Source organism: Bos indicus, chromosome 1 (assembly GCF_029378745.1).
Source record: "Bos indicus isolate NIAB-ARS_2022 breed Sahiwal x Tharparkar chromosome 1, NIAB-ARS_B.indTharparkar_mat_pri_1.0, whole genome shotgun sequence".
NCBI lineage: Eukaryota > Metazoa > Chordata > Mammalia > Artiodactyla > Bovidae > Bos > Bos indicus.
Window position 1 is genome coordinate 3,635,400 of NC_091760.1, and position 16,494 is coordinate 3,651,893.

The following is a 16,494-nucleotide window of genomic DNA, read 5'->3' on the forward strand; positions in this document are numbered from 1 at the left end:
CTGTTTCTGCTGTTTCCCCATCTATTTCCCATGAAGTGATGGAACCAGATGCCATGATCTTAGTTTTCTGAATGTTGAGCTTTAAGCCAACTTTTTCACTCTCCTCTTTCACTTTCATCAAGAGGCTTTTTAGTTATTCTTCACTTTCTGCCATAAAGGTGGTGTCATCTGCATATCTGAGGTTATTGATATTTCTCCTGGCAATCTTGATTCCAGCTTGTGCTTCTTCCAGCCCAGCGTTTCTCATGATGTACTCTGCATGTAAGTTAAATAAGCAGGGTGACAATATGCAGCCTTGATGTACTCCTTTTCCTATTTGGAACCAGTCTATTGTTCTATATCCAGTTCTAACTGTTGCTTCCTGACCTGCATATAGGTTTCTCAAGAGGCAGGTCAGGTGTTCTGGTATTCCCATCTCTTTCAGAATTTTCCACAGTTTATTGTGATCCACACAGTCAAAGTCTTTGGCATAGTCAATAAAGTAGAAATAGATGTCTTTCTGGAATTCTCTTGCTTTTTTGATGATCCAGGGGATGTTGGCAATTTGATCTCTGGTTCCTCTGCCTTTTCTAAAACCAGCTTGAACAGCTGGAAGTTCACGGTTCATGTATTGCTGAAGCCTGGCTTGGAGAATTTTGAGCATTACTTTACTAGTGTGTGAGATGAGTGCAATTGTGCAGTAGTTTGAGCATTCTTTGGCATTATCTTTCTTTGGAATTGGAATGAAAACTGACCTTTTCCAGTCCTGTGGCCTACTAGTTTAGGCAAATAAATTTGAAAACCTAGATGAAATAGATACATTTTTAGGAAAATAAAATGTACCCAAATAGAGATAGAATATGTATACAGACAACTTCGATAGAAGACAGACAGAAAATTCTAAATTTACAGGCACAGACTCATCAGGGGACTCTATGAAACCTTTAAAGACCAATTAATTGCAGATTTGCATAAGTTTGCAGCAAATTGAAAAAGAATGTAAGCTTCTAAGTTACTTTTATGAAGCTAATATAATATTACTAATTGCAACTGACAGAGTCCTATATTACTAATAAATATTAATGCAAGTTTAAAAAATAAAAATATAAGGACATTGAATAAAAAGTACATTAAGTATGGCATTTCATGTCCCAGTAGGATTTATTCCAGAAGGGCAAGGATGGTTTAATAGTAAGAAATCTATCATATTAACAGAGCTAAGAGGAAAATCACAGGATCATATCCATAGATGCCTACAAGGCATTTGACAAAATTCAAGTCCCATGTGACTGGCTGTAAACCACAAACCACACTATACAGATGATGCTCATCCTTCCACACTTCATCCTGCTTTCAGATACTCTTCCAAAACATGACAGGGATGGAATTCCAGGGTGGTGCTCTGGAGCCCCCTCTCCCGGGGGAGGCTGAGTATGGAGGATGAGGTAGGGGAGCTAAGGGGAGACAAGGAAGCAGGGTCAACCCCAAACATGCAAGTAGCTGAGGGGAAAACGAAGACCCAGAGTCCAAGATCAAGGTGCCAGCAGGTTTGGTGTCTTCCAAGGCCTCTGTGGCTTGGCTTGCACCCGCCACCTTCTCTCTGGGTCCTTAAGGTTGTTCTGCTGTCTACACACACTTCCTTTCCCTATAAGGTATCTTAAAGGAAGGTGTCTCTTCCTCTCCCTATAAGGACGAAGAGCCGACTCACTGGAAAAGACCCTGATGCATCACCAACCAAACTGACATGAGTTTAAGTAAACTCCAGGAGATAGTGAAGGACAGGGAAGCTGGGTATGCTGCAGTCCATGGGGTCACAAAGAGCTCAATGCAACTGAATAAAAACAAAGACACCAGTCTTACTGGATTAGGGCCCCACCCTTATGACTTAGGGATTCCCTGGTGGCTCAGATGATAAAGAATCTGCCCACAGTGCAGGAGACAGGGTTCGATCCCTAGGTCAGGAAGATCCCCTGGAGAAGGGAATGGCAACCCACTCCAGTATTCTTGCTTAGAAAACCCCATGGACAGAGGAGGTCGGTGGGCTACAATCCATGGAATTGCAGAGTTGGACAGAGTGACTAACACTTCTCCACTTATGACTGGTGTAAGCCGTAAGCCCTGGAAACTAGGTTTTCTCTTTCTTGTAATGTGAGTGCCTGACTTAAGCTTTGATTGAATAAATACACTGCCAGCCACGGGACTAGATAAAGAGCCAAAGCCATCTTCCCCCACTGAGGCTCTTTTGTTTTAGAGATCTTTCTAAAGAGCTTGTTTTTTCTCTTCTCTTCAAGTTCCCACTCTTATGTTTTGAACTCAGCAATAGTGAGCCCATGAAACCCTAGGCCCCCACCCTTGACCCCAGTATAAGCAGAACCCTGGACCTGTGTTCACACTCTTTCTACCACAGCCTCGCTGTCTGCCCCCAGGGGAAACCATGTAATTTCTGGGTCCTTCAAATAGTAGTTTTGTTTTTTTCTCCAATTTCCTGATGGTTATTGCTGCAGTGTGTCTTGCAATCATAACCACAACGGCTGGTCCAGCCACAACAATGGTTATTAGCAGCTGAGACCAGCACACAACAATGACCTCATTTAACCGACCTCATTTAACCTTGTCTCCAGATGCAGTCACATTCTAAGATGCTCAAGGTTCAGGCTTCACCACATGAATTTTGGGAAGACACAGTTCAGTCCATAGAGGCTAGAGGAGCTGTCATTTAAGAGCTGCCAGGCCTTAGATAATTTTATTAACGTTATAAGCTTCAGTTTCCTTCACAAAAGAAAGTAAAAACATTGTCTATTTCATCCATTAAGATGACGCACGAGATGTGGGTTCCATCCCTGAGGGGGAGAGACCCCGTGGAGAAGGAAATGGCCACCCACTCCAATATCCTTGCCTAGGAAATTCCATGGGCAGAGGAGCCTGGTGGGCTTCAATCCATGGGGTCTCGAAGATTCGGACTGGCTGAGCACACACACATATGCACCAAAGACATAGTCACAGTAATTTCGTTAAAATAGAGGTACCGTTTTTCTCATATAACAGGAGGTTGGAGGCAGAAAGTTTGGGATTGGTGCAGCTGAGGACCCAGGCTCCTTCTGCCTTCTTACTCCATCATCCGGGGCTTGAAGCTTTCTGCTTTTATGCCTGAAAGTTGGCTCTCATGTCTTTAAGCGCCCGACCTATATATCAGGCAGGAGGACAGAGGAGGGGCAAAAGGAGGAGGCTACAATGTGGGTGCCACTTGTGTCTGCTCCCTCCTGAAAAAGTCCCCAGGACCTCTTTCCTTCATATCACGTTGGCTAGAACTGGTTGTTGCATCCTTGTTACTACCTATTAAGGGGTACAGAGTAGTCAGTACTTCAGCCAGGTGTGTTACTACCTTGAATACAATTGGAGTTCTGCTGGTAAGGAAGAAAGGGAGAATGGATATTAAATACTTAACCAATCTTATCTGCCACATCTAACCTCAAGGTTGTTGAAGGATTACTTGAGATGATATGTTTGACAGAAGACATAAATAAACAGTGTGATGGTATAAAAACTTAGCCGTTAATTCAAGACACAAGGTCCTAAAACATCAAATGTGTAAAATGAAGGATCGCATTATTGCACGACCAATGGAAGGAAGAGGACAGCAGTGGGCAGCCAAAAGTGAAAGAAAGTGAAGTCGCCCAGTCGTGTCGGACTCTTTGTGGCCCCATGGACTGTGGCCCGCCAGGCTCCTCCACCCATGGAATTTTCCAGGCAAGAGTACTGGAGTGGGTTGCCATTTCCTTTTCCAAGTGGGTGATCTTCCTGACCCAGGGATCAAACCCGAATCTCCCGCATTGCAGGCAGATGCTTTACCATCTGAGCCACCAGGGAACCAGTCCAAGCAATTCTCCAGGCCAGAATATTGGAGTGGGTAGCCTTTCCTTTCTCCAGGGGATCTTCCCAACCCAGGGGTCAAACCCAAGTCTCCCACATTGCAGATGGATTCTTTACCAGCTCAGCCACCAGGGAAGCCCCTGGGCAGCCAAATGGCTGAGCAGTTCAGGGTACAAAGGCTCTATCCATGCCCATCCTGGTCAAAATTGAGATGTGAGACATCCATGTGGTTTCCGATGCTTTGACCGTGGGCTTTTGCTGGCCCTGGAGGGACTTCCCGGGTTAGCTGATTCCTAGAGACAACAATCAGTTCTCCTGGGAGCAGAGCTGTTGGGTACAAAGCAACGAATCCCGAGTCCACCCCAATCACTGCCTTCGCTGAGCTCTCAAAGGGCTCTCACACTCAGGGCCACTTATCCCTCTGCCCTAGCCTGGGTACCACACAGCCCTGGCCTCCGGAGTTGGCTGGAATTATTCGCAATAGCCAGTCCCAAGCCTGCTTACCCTGCTTCGCCCATTCCTTCTAGTTAGACCACAGTAAAGGCTGTTTCTCACTTCTCCCACGCACTCCTTCCAACTCCTGATAGACCCTGGTGCTTCCCCGTGTGGCTCTGCATGGGGCCGTGTGCTCCCCTCTCCTCTTGGGAACTGTGAATAATGAGCTGCATCTTTTCAGAGGCCGTTGTCTTCTCATCTGCTGGCTTTGCTGGCCCCAAGTAATAATAAAACCTATGTTTTAACACAAAAGGATTACATTTAGGCAAGAATAGGCACTTTAGAGAACAGCTCATGCCTGGGAAAGACTCATGCATCGGAAGGACTGATGCTGAAGCTGAAACTCCAATACTTTGGCCACCTGATGCGAAGAGACGGCTCACTGGAAAAGACCCTGATTCTGGGAAAGATTGAAGGTGGGAGGAGAAGGGGATGACACAGGATGGATTGTTGGATGGCATCACTGACTCAATGGACATGTTTGAGCAAACTCCGGGAGATAGTGAAGGACAGGGAAGCCTGGCGTGCTGCAGCCTGTGGGGTCACAAACAGACAACTTAGCGACCTAACAACAATGTGCCTAGGGGTGTGGCTAAGATCCTGGCATGCAGCTTGGCTTCAGGTGGGCTACCTGCCCCCGGCAGGGTCTGAAGGTGCCACTTCTTTTTCCATCGAGACAGGATTCGGGGGGGGCGGGGGTCACCACGTGGGTGCCTGCCCCTGCCTCCAGGGGTGGCCCTTCTTGGCAGCTACCCCCCACCTTGCTATCTGACCCCTGCCTTATTGCCCAGCCCTACCCACCTCACTGCACCCCAGTCACGAGGCTGAGTTGGGTACATGGCCAGACCTTCGGCTTCCCAGAGCGCAGGCTCTAGCTGAACCCATATTTGGGGAACAGAGTGAGGAGGAAAGCTGCTAAGTTTAGAAACTCAAAGAAAAGTTCCGCAGCCTGTGAACCCAGATGCGTTCAGTAAGAGGAAGTTTATATAAAGCTGTGGGAAACATGGCACTTCCTTGGATACAAACAGCCCAGTTACGCATGAGCCCGAGACCTTGCTGTCTTGAGAGTGAGTTTCAATAGCTGGAGACCAAGCCACCTCCCAGCAAGAACGTGGGTGGCTGGGTGAGGTCAGGGGGACTGGCTGGTTCTCCGCGGCTCCAGTCCTCGGCGTGGGGGAACCAGACGCTCCCTGAACAGATGGAGCTGGGCTGGCTGTGGGGAGGTCATCACACAGCCGGCCCAGGGTGATAAACAGAACCGTGGGTTACATGGGGCTGCTGCTGCTAAGTCGCTTCAGTCGTGTCCGACTCTGTGCGACCCCATTGACGGCAGCCCACCAGGCTTCCCCGTCCCTGGGATTCACCAGGCAAGAACACTGGAGCAGGTTGCCATTTCCTTCTGCAATCACCCGTGGGGCAGAACCTCCCAAAGTCACAGCTCCACCCTTTCTCTGGAGCTAATTATTCATCACCTTCGAGTGCCCGGCCAGCCGCCATGATGTTTTCCAGTCTGGCTCGGGGAACGGGCACCTCTAGTCCTCGTAGAGCTCTGGATGTAGTTCCTTCTAGGCCTTTCCCGTGGTTTTCTGGTCCTGGGTTCGGGTGGTTCCCTCACAAGCACATGTGACGAGCTCTCAACCACATTCTCAAGGGGGCCTCTGCTCACCTCCGGGTTCTCCCTGCCTGTGCCCGCCTCTTATCCCTGACACCCTGGCCCTGCAGCTGTGGTCCCCTTGGTCTCCCTAGACCCTCATCTCTATGTCTTCAACTCAGGTGGCCCACTGGGGCCCCCACCCCTAGGTTGCCCCTTTCCTACGCTGCCCGCAAGGCAGGGGAGTTAGGGAAGTGCTGCCCCTCCTCGCCTGACATCCAATGTCTTAAAGATGGTGTTTCACATATGTTTAAAAGAATTTGGTTATTTCAGGTGGCAGGGTGGAGGAAGGACACTCATCAGTGGGGCTGGATACGAGGTACTCCTCACACTTGGGAAATAACCGCTTATGGTTCTCTGGGTGGCCAGGAAACATGATGCCAGCCCCTAGTCGCCATCTTCTTTACTGGGGCTGCCGTTCACAGCAGCTCAGGTTGTGCACTGCACAAATGCTCCTGGCTGTGTGGGAGCTGAGACTCAGCTCGCAGCTGCATCTCCTTAGAGAAAGCAATTTTTCTTATTTTCCACAAACACTGTCCTATGACTGAGCCATGTATCAGGGACTCCATCCATCTAGAGGAAGGACACTTTTTGTCATTGTCACAGTGGCAACATCTGGGCCAGTGGGGACTCTTAACTTGTCCCACCTGAGACTCCTTCTACATGGGTGGCTTACTGAGTTTGGGGAAGCTGGATTATGCAAGGACACTTCTTTCTTTTAATTTTTATTTATTTATTTGTTTTTGGCTACGCTGGGTCTTCATTGCTGCATGGGCTTTTCTCCAGTTGCTGTGAGCCAGGGCTACTCTCTAGCTGTGGTACCCAGGCTTCTCACTGCAGTGGCTTCTCTTGTTGCTGAGCACAGGCACTTGAGCTTTAGGAGTTGAGGCACATGCACTCAGGAGTTGCGGTTCCCAGGCTCTAGAGTAGCAGCTCAATAGTTGTGGCACATGGGTTTAATTGCTCCATGGCACGTGGAATCTTCCCCGACCAAGGATCAAACCCATGTCTCCTGAGTGGGCAGGCGGATTCTTTACCACATTGAGCCACCAGGGAAGCCCTGTGCATGATGGCTTCTAATAACTGGTCTGAATTCATGAGCGATGGGCCAAGTCCTGAGCTTGACTCTCTGACATTGTCAAGGATCCTTCAGTGATTAGCTGGATGTCAGAATAAATAGAGACTGACAGGGACCCCGTAGTGCTGGCCCTCATCCCTGGCATGATGAAATAGAGTGGACTCCCACTTGAATTGGCTGGGAGACAAATTTAATGTCTTATTTTTACCATTTAAATAGCAGCCCCCGTGTGTCCCACCTCCAGGCTGCTCTGGGGAAGCATAAATCACCCTTAGATCAGCCACCTCAGAGCACTTTGCTTGCATATCATTTTCTAGCTTAGCTTGTCCAGAGCCCAGCACCAGGCGCATGTATGTGTCCCAGTTCTTCCTGACCCATGACCTTCATCTTCTTCCTTATAATGTGTGTTAGTCATTCAGCCCCGTCCAACTCTTTTTGACCCCGTGGACTGTAGCCCACCAGGCTCCTCTGTCCATGGGATTCGGAGGCAAGAATACTGGAGTGGGTTGCCATTTCCTTCTCCAGGAGATCTTCCCAACCCAGGGACTGAACCTGGGTCTCCTGCATTGCAGGCAGATTCTTTACCACCTGAGCCACCAGGGAAAGAGTCTTTCTTATAATACAGGACAGTAACTGTAACAATTGTGCGGTAGTGTGAGCATTCTTTGGCATTGCCTTTCTTTGGGATTGGAATGAAAACTGACCTTTTCCAGTCCTGTGGCCACTGCTGAGTTTTCCAAATTTACTGGCATATTGAGTGTAGCACTTTCACAGCATCATCTTTCAGGATTTGAAATAGCTCAACTAAAATTCCATCACCTCCACTAGCTTTGTTCATAGTGGTGCTTTCTAAGGCCCACTTGACTTCACATTCCAGGATGTCTGGCTCTAGGTGAGTGATCACACTGATTATCTGGGTCGTGAAGATCTTTCTTGTACAGTTCTTCTGTGTATTCTTGCCATCTCTTCTTAATATCTTCTGCTTCTGTTAGGTCCATACCATTTCTGTCCTTTACTGAGCCCATCTTTGCATGAAATATTCCCTTGGTATCTCTGATTTTCTTGAAGAGATCTCTAGTCTTTCCCATTCTGTTGTTTTCCTCTATTTGTTTGCATTGATTGCTAAAGAAGGCTTTCTTATCTCTCTTTGCTATTCTTTGGAACACTGCATTCAGATGCTTATATCTTTCCTTTTCTCCTTTGCTTTTCACTTCTCTCCTTTTCACAGCTATTTGTAAGGCCTCCCCAGACAGTCATTTTGCTTTTTTGCATTTCTTTTCCATGGGGATGGTCTTGATCCCTGTCTCCTGTACAATGTCACAAACCTCAGTCCATAGTTCATCAGGCACTCTATCTATCAGATCTAGTCCCTTAAATCTATTTCTCACTTCCACTGTATAATCTTAAGGGATTTGATTTAGGTCATACCTGAATGGTCTAGTGGTTTTCCCTACTTTCTTCAATTTAAGTCTGAATTTGGTAATAAGGAGTTCATGATCTGAGCCACTGTCAGCTCCCAGTCTTGTTTTTGCTGACTGTATAGAGCTTCTCCATCTTTGGCTGCAAAGAATATAATCAATCTGATTTCGGTGTCGACCATCTGGTGATGTCCATGTGTAGAGTCTTCTCTTGTGTTGTTGTAAGAGGGTGTTTGCTATGACCAGTGCATTCTCTTAGCAAAACTCTATTAGCCTTTGCCCTGCTTCATTCTGTACTCCAGGGCCAAATGTGCTTGTTACTCCAGGTGTTTCTTGACTTCCTACTTTTGCGTTCCAGTCCCCTATAATGAAAAGGACATCTTTTTTGGGTGTTAGTTCTAAAAGGTCTTGTAGGTCTTCATAGGACCGTTCAACCTCAGCTTCTTCAGCATTACTGGTTAGGGCATAGACTTGGATTACCTTGATATTGAATGGTTTGCCTTGGAAATGAGCAGAGATCATTCTGTCGTTTTTGAGATTGCATCCAAGTACTGCATTTTGGACTCTTCTGTTGACCATGATGGCCACTCCATTTCTTCTAAGGGATTCCTGCCCTCAGTAGTAGATATAATGGTCATCTGAGTTAAATTCACCCATTCCGGTCCATTTTAGTTCGCTGATTCCTAGAATGTCGACATTCACTCTTGCCATCTCCTGTTTGACCACTTCCAATTTGCCTTGATTTGTGGACCTAACATTCCAGGTTCCTATGCAATATTGCTCTTTATAGCATCAGACCTTGCTTCTATCACCAGTCACATCCACAACTGGATATTGTTTTTGCTTTGGCTCCATCCCTTCATTCTTTCTGGAGTTATTTCTCCACTGATCTCTAGTAGCATATTGGGCACCTACCGACCTGGGGAGTTCATCTTTCAGTATCCTATCATTTTGCCTTTTCATACTGTTCATGGGGTTCTCAAGGCAAGAATACTGAAGTGGTTTGCCATTCCCTTCTCCAGTGGACCACATTCTGTCAAACCTCTCCACCATGACCTGTCCATCTTGGGTGGCCCCACAGGGCATAGCTTAGTTTCATTGAGTTAGACAAGACTGTGGTCCTAATGTGATTAGATTGTCTAGTTTCCTGTGATTATGGTTTCAGTGTGTCTGCCCTCTGATGCCCTCTCACAACACCTACCGTCTTACTTGGGTTTCTCTTACCTTGGACGCGGGGTATCTCTGCACAGCTGCTCCAGCAAAGTGCAGCTGCTGCTCCTTACCTTGGATGAGGTCACCCCTCCTGACCTTGAATGTAGAGTAGCTCCTCTCGGCCCTCCTCCGCCCTCGCAGCCATCCCTCCTTGGACGTGGAGTTGCTCCTCTCGGCCGCCGCTCCTGACCTCGGACGTGGGGTAGCTCTCTCGGGTGCCGCCCCTGACCTCAGAAGATGATGCTGTGAAAGTGCTGCGCACAATATGTCAACAAATTTGGAAAACTCAGCAGTGGCCACAGGACTGGAAAAGGTCAGTTTTCATTCCAATTCCAAAGAAAGGCAATGCCAAAGAATGCTTAAACTACTGCACAATTGCACTCATCTCACATGCTAGTAAACTAATGCTCAAAATTCTCCAAGCCAGGCTTCAGCAATACGTGAACCATGAACTTCCAGATGTTCAAGCTGGTTTTAGAAAAGGCAGAGGAACCAGAGATCAAATTGCCAACATCCGCTGGATCATCGAAAAAGCAGGACAGTTCCAGAAAAACATCTATTTCTGCTTTATTGACTATGCCAAAGCCTTTGACTGTGTGGATCATAATAAACTGTGGAAAATTCTGAAAAAAATGGGAATACCAGACCACCTGATCTGCCTCTTGAGAAACCTATATGCAGGTAAGGAAGCAACAGTTAGAACTGGACATGGAACAACAGACTGGTTCCAAATAGGAAAAGGAGTATGTCAAGGCTGTATATTGTCACCCTGCTTATTTAACTTACATGCAGAGTACATCATGAGAAAAGCTGGGCTGGAAGAAGCACAAGCTGGAATTAAGATTGCCAGGAGAAATATCAATAACCTCAGATATGCAGATGACACCACCCTTATGGCAGAAAGTGAAGAACTAAAAAGCCTTTTGATGAAAGTGAAAGAGGAGAGTGAAAAAGTTGGCTTAAAGCTCAACATTCAGAAAGCTAAGATCATGGCATCAGGTCCCATCACTTCATGGGAAATAGATGGGGAAACAGTGGAAACAGTGTCAGACTTTATTTTTGTGGACTCCAAAATCACTGCAGATGGTGATTGCAGCCATGAAATTAAAAGACACTTACTCCTTGGAAGGAAAGTTATGACCAACTTAGATAGCATATTAAAAAGCAGAGACATTACTTTGCTGTCTAGTCAAGGCTATGGTTTTTCAGTGGTCATGTATGGATGTGAGAGTTGGACTATGAAGAAAGCTGAGCGCTGAAGAATTGATGCTTTTGAATTGTGATGTTGGAGAAGACTCTTGAGAGTCCCTTGGACTGCAAGGAGATCCAACCAGTCCATCCTAAAGGAGATCAGACCTGGGTTTTCATTGGAAGGACTGATGCTGAGGCTGAAACTCCAGTACTTTGGCCACCTCATGCAAAGGAAAAGACTCATTGGAAAAGACTCTGATGCTGAGAGGGATTGGGGGCAGGAGGAGAAGGGGATGACAGAGGATGAGATGGCTGGATGGCATCACCGACTCAACAGACATGAGTTTGGGTAAACTCCGGGAGTTGGTGATGGACAGGGAGGCCTGGCATGCTGCGATTCATGGGTCGCAAAAAGTTGGACATGACTGAGCAAATGAACTGAACTGAACTGAACCTATAACAAAGTCTGCTGCTGCTGCTGCTGCTGCTAAGTCACTTCAGTTGTGTCCGACTCTGTGTGACCCCATAGACGGCAGCCCATCAGGCTCCCCCGTCCCTGGGATTCTCCAGGCAAGAACACTGGAGTGGGTTGCCATTTCCTTCTCCAATGCATGAAAGTGGAAAGTGAAAGTGAAGTCGCTCAGTCGTGTCTGACTCTTAGCGACCCCATGGACTGCAGCCCACCAGGCTCCTCTGCCCATGCGATTTTCCAGGCAAGAGTACTGGAGTAGGGTGCCATTGCTTTCTCTGACAAAGTCTGCTATGTGCCTCCAAATTCTTTCCTTTTCTCCTAGCAAAAGAGCACTATTTTTTTTTTAATTGGATACACTGCTGCCAAGTAAAACACTACATCCCCTAGTATTTTCTACATCCAGGGGTAGCCAGATAATAAAGCTTTGGACAAAGAAATTAAAGTGAAGGGGTGGAGATATCACTGTCTCTTTAAAGGTGACTTCCTCCTCTTCTCTTTTCTGTCACCCAGAATGGAGAAGTAATGGCTGGAGCTCCAGCAGTCATATTGGACTATGAGATGACCTTAGAAAAGAAAGCCATGTGTGTTAAAGCAGTGAGATAGAAGGAGCCTGGGTCTGTAACATCATGGGCCACCATACCAGGCAGTAATGGATATTTGTGTTCTTCTGTATAGATTAAGTCACTATTTTCAGGACAAAGTTGCTTGTAGGTGAACCCAGTCTAATTGGTATAGCAACACAACCATAGTAACACAACCCGTGTCATCTTCCTTTCACAGCCTGATGGCCTCATTCCTGCAATGCTTAGCAATGTAAACAAGAGAAATCAAGAGTAGGAATTGATGAGGTTGCCTCCGGCTCTGGAAAACTGAGATCCACTGAGCCAGTGCTTTGTGCTGGAGTGTTGAAAGACAGAAGGGCACGCGCCTGACAAAGAAAAACAGAGGAACACTTCAAAGAGTCTTTCCCGAGTTCCATGCTCAAAAAAACCCCGAGCCAGATGCTGCAGCAAGGCATTGTCAGATAGACAAATGTGGGAATGGCTTATTGCTCCTGAATCAACGTCCACTCTGGCAACTTCTCTTTTTCCTCCACCGAGCGTTTTCTGCCAGAAATTTTTTTTTTTTTTTTTGGTTGTTGTATGTTTGTTTTGGCCATACTTCACAGCTCGCAGGATCCTAGTTCCTCAGCCAGGGTTTGAACCTGGGCCCCCTGAAATGGAAACGTGGAGTCCTAACCACTGGATTGCCAGGGAATTCCCTTGGCAGTTTTGAAACGGTAAGTCACCACCTCAAGCGGCATTTGGCCATTTAACTGAGAGAGAAGGGACAGTGAGACCTGATCACGGAGTGGGTGACTATAGAAGGCGGATGGGGAGTAAGTTTGGAATAGAAAGAAAAATCTTTTAACTCCAGAGCTGTGGTGATTGAGCAGCACCCCTGATCTACAGAGATTTCGGATTAGGCTTTTCTGGCTCTTGCTTGTGATGGTAGCAGGCAGGGGAGCCTGGGTGAAGACCATGGGCTCCATGTTCAAATCCTGACACCACCACTTGCTGGCTCCCAAATCCAAACAGGCTGCTTTACTTTTGTCTGCCTCGAGGTCCTCATCTTAAAATGGGAATGACAATACACCTAATTCCATAGGGCTGTCATGAAGATGAAAATAAACACTCCCTTTAAAAGCACTTAACATGGCACAGAGAAAGAGTTTCAGAATCTCAGTTATTTGTTCACAGTTTCAGGAGGTGCGATTTCAGGACAGTCAAACCCACCAGAACCAAATGATAATTGAGTTCTCCTGGACAGAGGGATGGACCTGGCATATCATAGCCTCAATCTCAGAACACAAGCTCCCCAGGAAAGATGTTTGTCAGATTTGGGTCCAGCTGGGGTCTCTCTTGTAGTGCCTGCTACAGGTCAAATGTTAATAGAAAATTGTCAGGGGAAAAAAAAAAAAAACTAAGACCAAAACTACCCGTATGACCCAGTAATCCCAGGACTGGGCATATACCCTGAAGAAACCATAACTGAAAAAGACACAGGTACCACAATATTCATTGCAGCACTATTTACACTAGCTAGGACATGAAGGCAACCTAGATGTCCATCAACAGATGAAGGGATAAAGAAGTTATGGTACATATATATGACGGAATATTACTCAGCCATAAAACAGAACACATTTGAAACAGTTCTAATGGGAAAGTGAAGAAGAACTAAAGAGCCCCTTGATGAAAGTGAAAGAGGAGAGTGAAAAGGTTGGCTTAAAACTCAACATTCAGAAAACTAATATCATGGCATCTGGTCCCATCACTTCATGGCAAATAGATGGGGAAACAGTGGAAACAGTGAGAGACTTTATTTTGGGGGGCTCCAAAATCACTGCAGATGGTGATTGCAGCCATGAAATTAAAAGACACTTACTCCTTGGAAGAAAAGCTATGACCAACCTAGACAGCATATTAAAAAGCAGAGACATTACTTTGCCAACAAAGGTCATATAGTCAAGGCTATGGTTTTTCCAGTGGTCATGTATGGATGCGAGAGTTGGACTGTGAATAGAGCTGAGTGCCAAAGCTGATGCTTTTGAACTGTGATGTTGGAGAAGACTCTTGGGAGTCCCTTGGACTGCAAGGAGATCCAACCAGTCCATCCTAAAGGAAATCAGTCCTGGGTGTTCATTAGAAGGAATGAAGGATGCTGAAGCTGAAACTCCAATCCTCTGGCCACCTGATGTGAAGAACTGACTCCTTGGAAAAGACCCTGATGCTGGGAAAGATTGAAGGTGGGAGGAGAAGGGGACAACAGAGGATGAGATGGTTGGATGGCATCACCGACTCCATGGACATGAGTTTGAGTGAACTCCAGGAGTTGGTGGTAGACAGGGAGGCCTGGTGTGCTATGGTTCATGGGGTCGCAAAGAGTCGGACACAACTTGAACTGAATGGGGAGGATGAACCTAGAGCCTATTATACAGAGTGAAGTAAGTCAGAAAGAGAAAAACAAATATGGCACATCGATGCATATATGTGGACTCTAGAAAGATGGTACAGAGGCTCCTGTTTGCAGGGCAGCGGTGGAGACACAGATGTGGACAGACTGTGGCCACAGCGGGGGCAGCAGAGGGAGGGACGGTTCGGAAGGGTCTCATGGAAGTGTATAGATTACCATGTGTAAAGTAGACAGCCGGTGGGAATTTGCTGTATGACGCAGGGAGATCAAACCCAGGGCTCTGTGACAACCTAGAGGGCTGGGATGGGGTGGGGGGTGAGAGGGAGGCTCAAAGGGGAGGGGACATATGTATACGTGTGGCTGATTCATGTTGCTGTATGGCAGAAACCAACACAATATTGTAAGGTAATTATCCTCCAATTAAAAAAAAAAAAAAATAGCAGCTGTTGAATGAGGAACTTCACTAGAATGTAGAGTGTCCAGGGCCCCGTAATCTGCTTGGGGACCATCCTGGGTGGTCCCATCGTGTCCTTTGTTCCCATTTTTGATGGTCCCAAGGAGCCACAGAGTATGTAGCCGTCTCTCACGCTGACCCGACATCCTTCCATTAGGCTCTCGAGAGCCTGTGGAACAGTCACAGAATCCCTCGTACACTCAGCCTCCCCTTCAGTGTCTCCTTCTGTGTGAAAGTGAAGTTCTCAGTTGTGTCCGGCTCTTTGCGACTCCATGGACCGTAGCCCACCAGGCTCCTCCGCCCATGGAATTTTCCAGGCAAGAGTACCGGAGTGGGTTGCCATTTCCTTCTCCAGGGGATCTTCCCCACCCAGGGCTCGATCCCAGGTCTCCCGCACTGCAGGCCGACGCTTCACCATGTGAGCCACCAGGGAGGCTGTCTCCTTCCTTGCATCGCATCGAAAGCCTGAGTCAGAATACACAAAATCTGTAATGTGCAGAATAAAATATAAACAATAATATGTTCATCAGAGTAATCAAGATTAAAAGCTATAACTAGTATTTACAGAGTTCCTTAAAAAAAAACAATGTTGGCGATCACGCATGGATTAAAGGAGTATTTGTGGATTTTTTTCACATAAGCTCAAATAAAAAGAGAAAGAAAACAGAATAAAAGAGAAAGAAAGCCTGGCTCTCCCATGAGCATGCTCTCTGCGCGGCTGTGAAGTGGGGGCCAGTTTCTCCCCCATACCCCGATTTCCAGATGGCTATAGGTTGATGTTCCCCCAGGTCATTCTAGATCATAACCCTCCGTTCCCCCTCAGAGCCCTGCCTCTGACACCTCATCACCTCTCGGGGTCTTCAGATGGCTCTGTTAGCCCCCCTCAGCACCCCCACATCTGAGCAGCCACCCTCAGCACCCCCACATCTGAGCACCCCCTCACAGGCCTCAGGGCGCATGAAACCACCCTGGCAGGTCTCTCTCCCTGGGGCCCATTCGTTTGGCAAAACCCCCAACCGTCGTTAAAACCAACATTCCAGCAGCATGGCAGAGAGAACCCCAGAATCACGGTCATGGGGGGCGCCCCGGGTCCTTAGATTCTCCCCCTCCACAGCTGCATCACACCTCCTCTCTCAGCAGCTCCCTGCCCTCCGCCCTGACGTGTCTTACCCTCCAGTTTACAGAGAAAACAGACACCCCCCGCCCCCACTGCAGTGGACAGACCGTCCAGGCTCCCACGAGCCACCGTGGGCTTTGTTCCCCACCCAGGACACCACTCTGGCAGGAACCCCCACCTCCTCCACAGCCTCATACTCCCCACAGCATCACCCATCCCACTGATCTCTCACTATGGAATAGTCCCTATCTTCCAGGAGACTTCCCTGTAGCTCAAACGGTAAAGAATCTGCCTGCAAGGCAGGAGACCAGGGGTTCGATCTCTGGGTTGGGAAGTTCTTCTGGAGAAGGGAATGGCAATCCACCTCAGTATTCCTGCCCGGGGAATCCCATGGACCGAGGAGGCTGGCGGGCTACAGTCTATGGGGCCGACCTATCTTCAAGCCTCTCTTTCCACGTAATGAATTTGGCATCAGAAGTATCTCTTCTCTTTAGGGCTTCCCAAGTGGTCCTCATGGTAAAGAACCCGCCTGCCAATGCAAGAGACACAGGAGATGTGATGTTTGTATTTAAAAAATAGTATCACAGCGTATTAGTTAGGGT

At 47.3% G+C, this 16,494-nt stretch overlaps 1 protein-coding gene across 4 annotated transcripts in view; it reads right to left on the bottom strand.

Annotated features, from left to right (window-relative positions):
• Positions 1–1,121: 1,121 nt before the first annotated feature.
• Positions 1,122–16,494, bottom strand: part of EVA1C (eva-1 homolog C) — a 135,440-nt gene continuing 120,067 nt past the window's right edge. Inside the window, exons 8-9 of one of the 4 annotated variants that reach the window (XR_011565692.1) lie at positions 4,354–9,957; positions 1,122–1,433 (exon numbers count right to left, since the gene is read on the bottom strand). Coding sequence is in view for 3 of the 4 variants with exons in the window: in XM_070785736.1 (XP_070641837.1) it covers positions 9,689–9,957 (269 nt within the window). In the remaining variant the exon portion in view is untranslated. Of the gene's footprint in view, positions 9,958–10,252; positions 15,262–16,494 lie in introns of those variants that run through there. The other 3 variants (XM_070785736.1, XM_019956458.2, XM_070785741.1) reach the window with 3 other exon arrangements.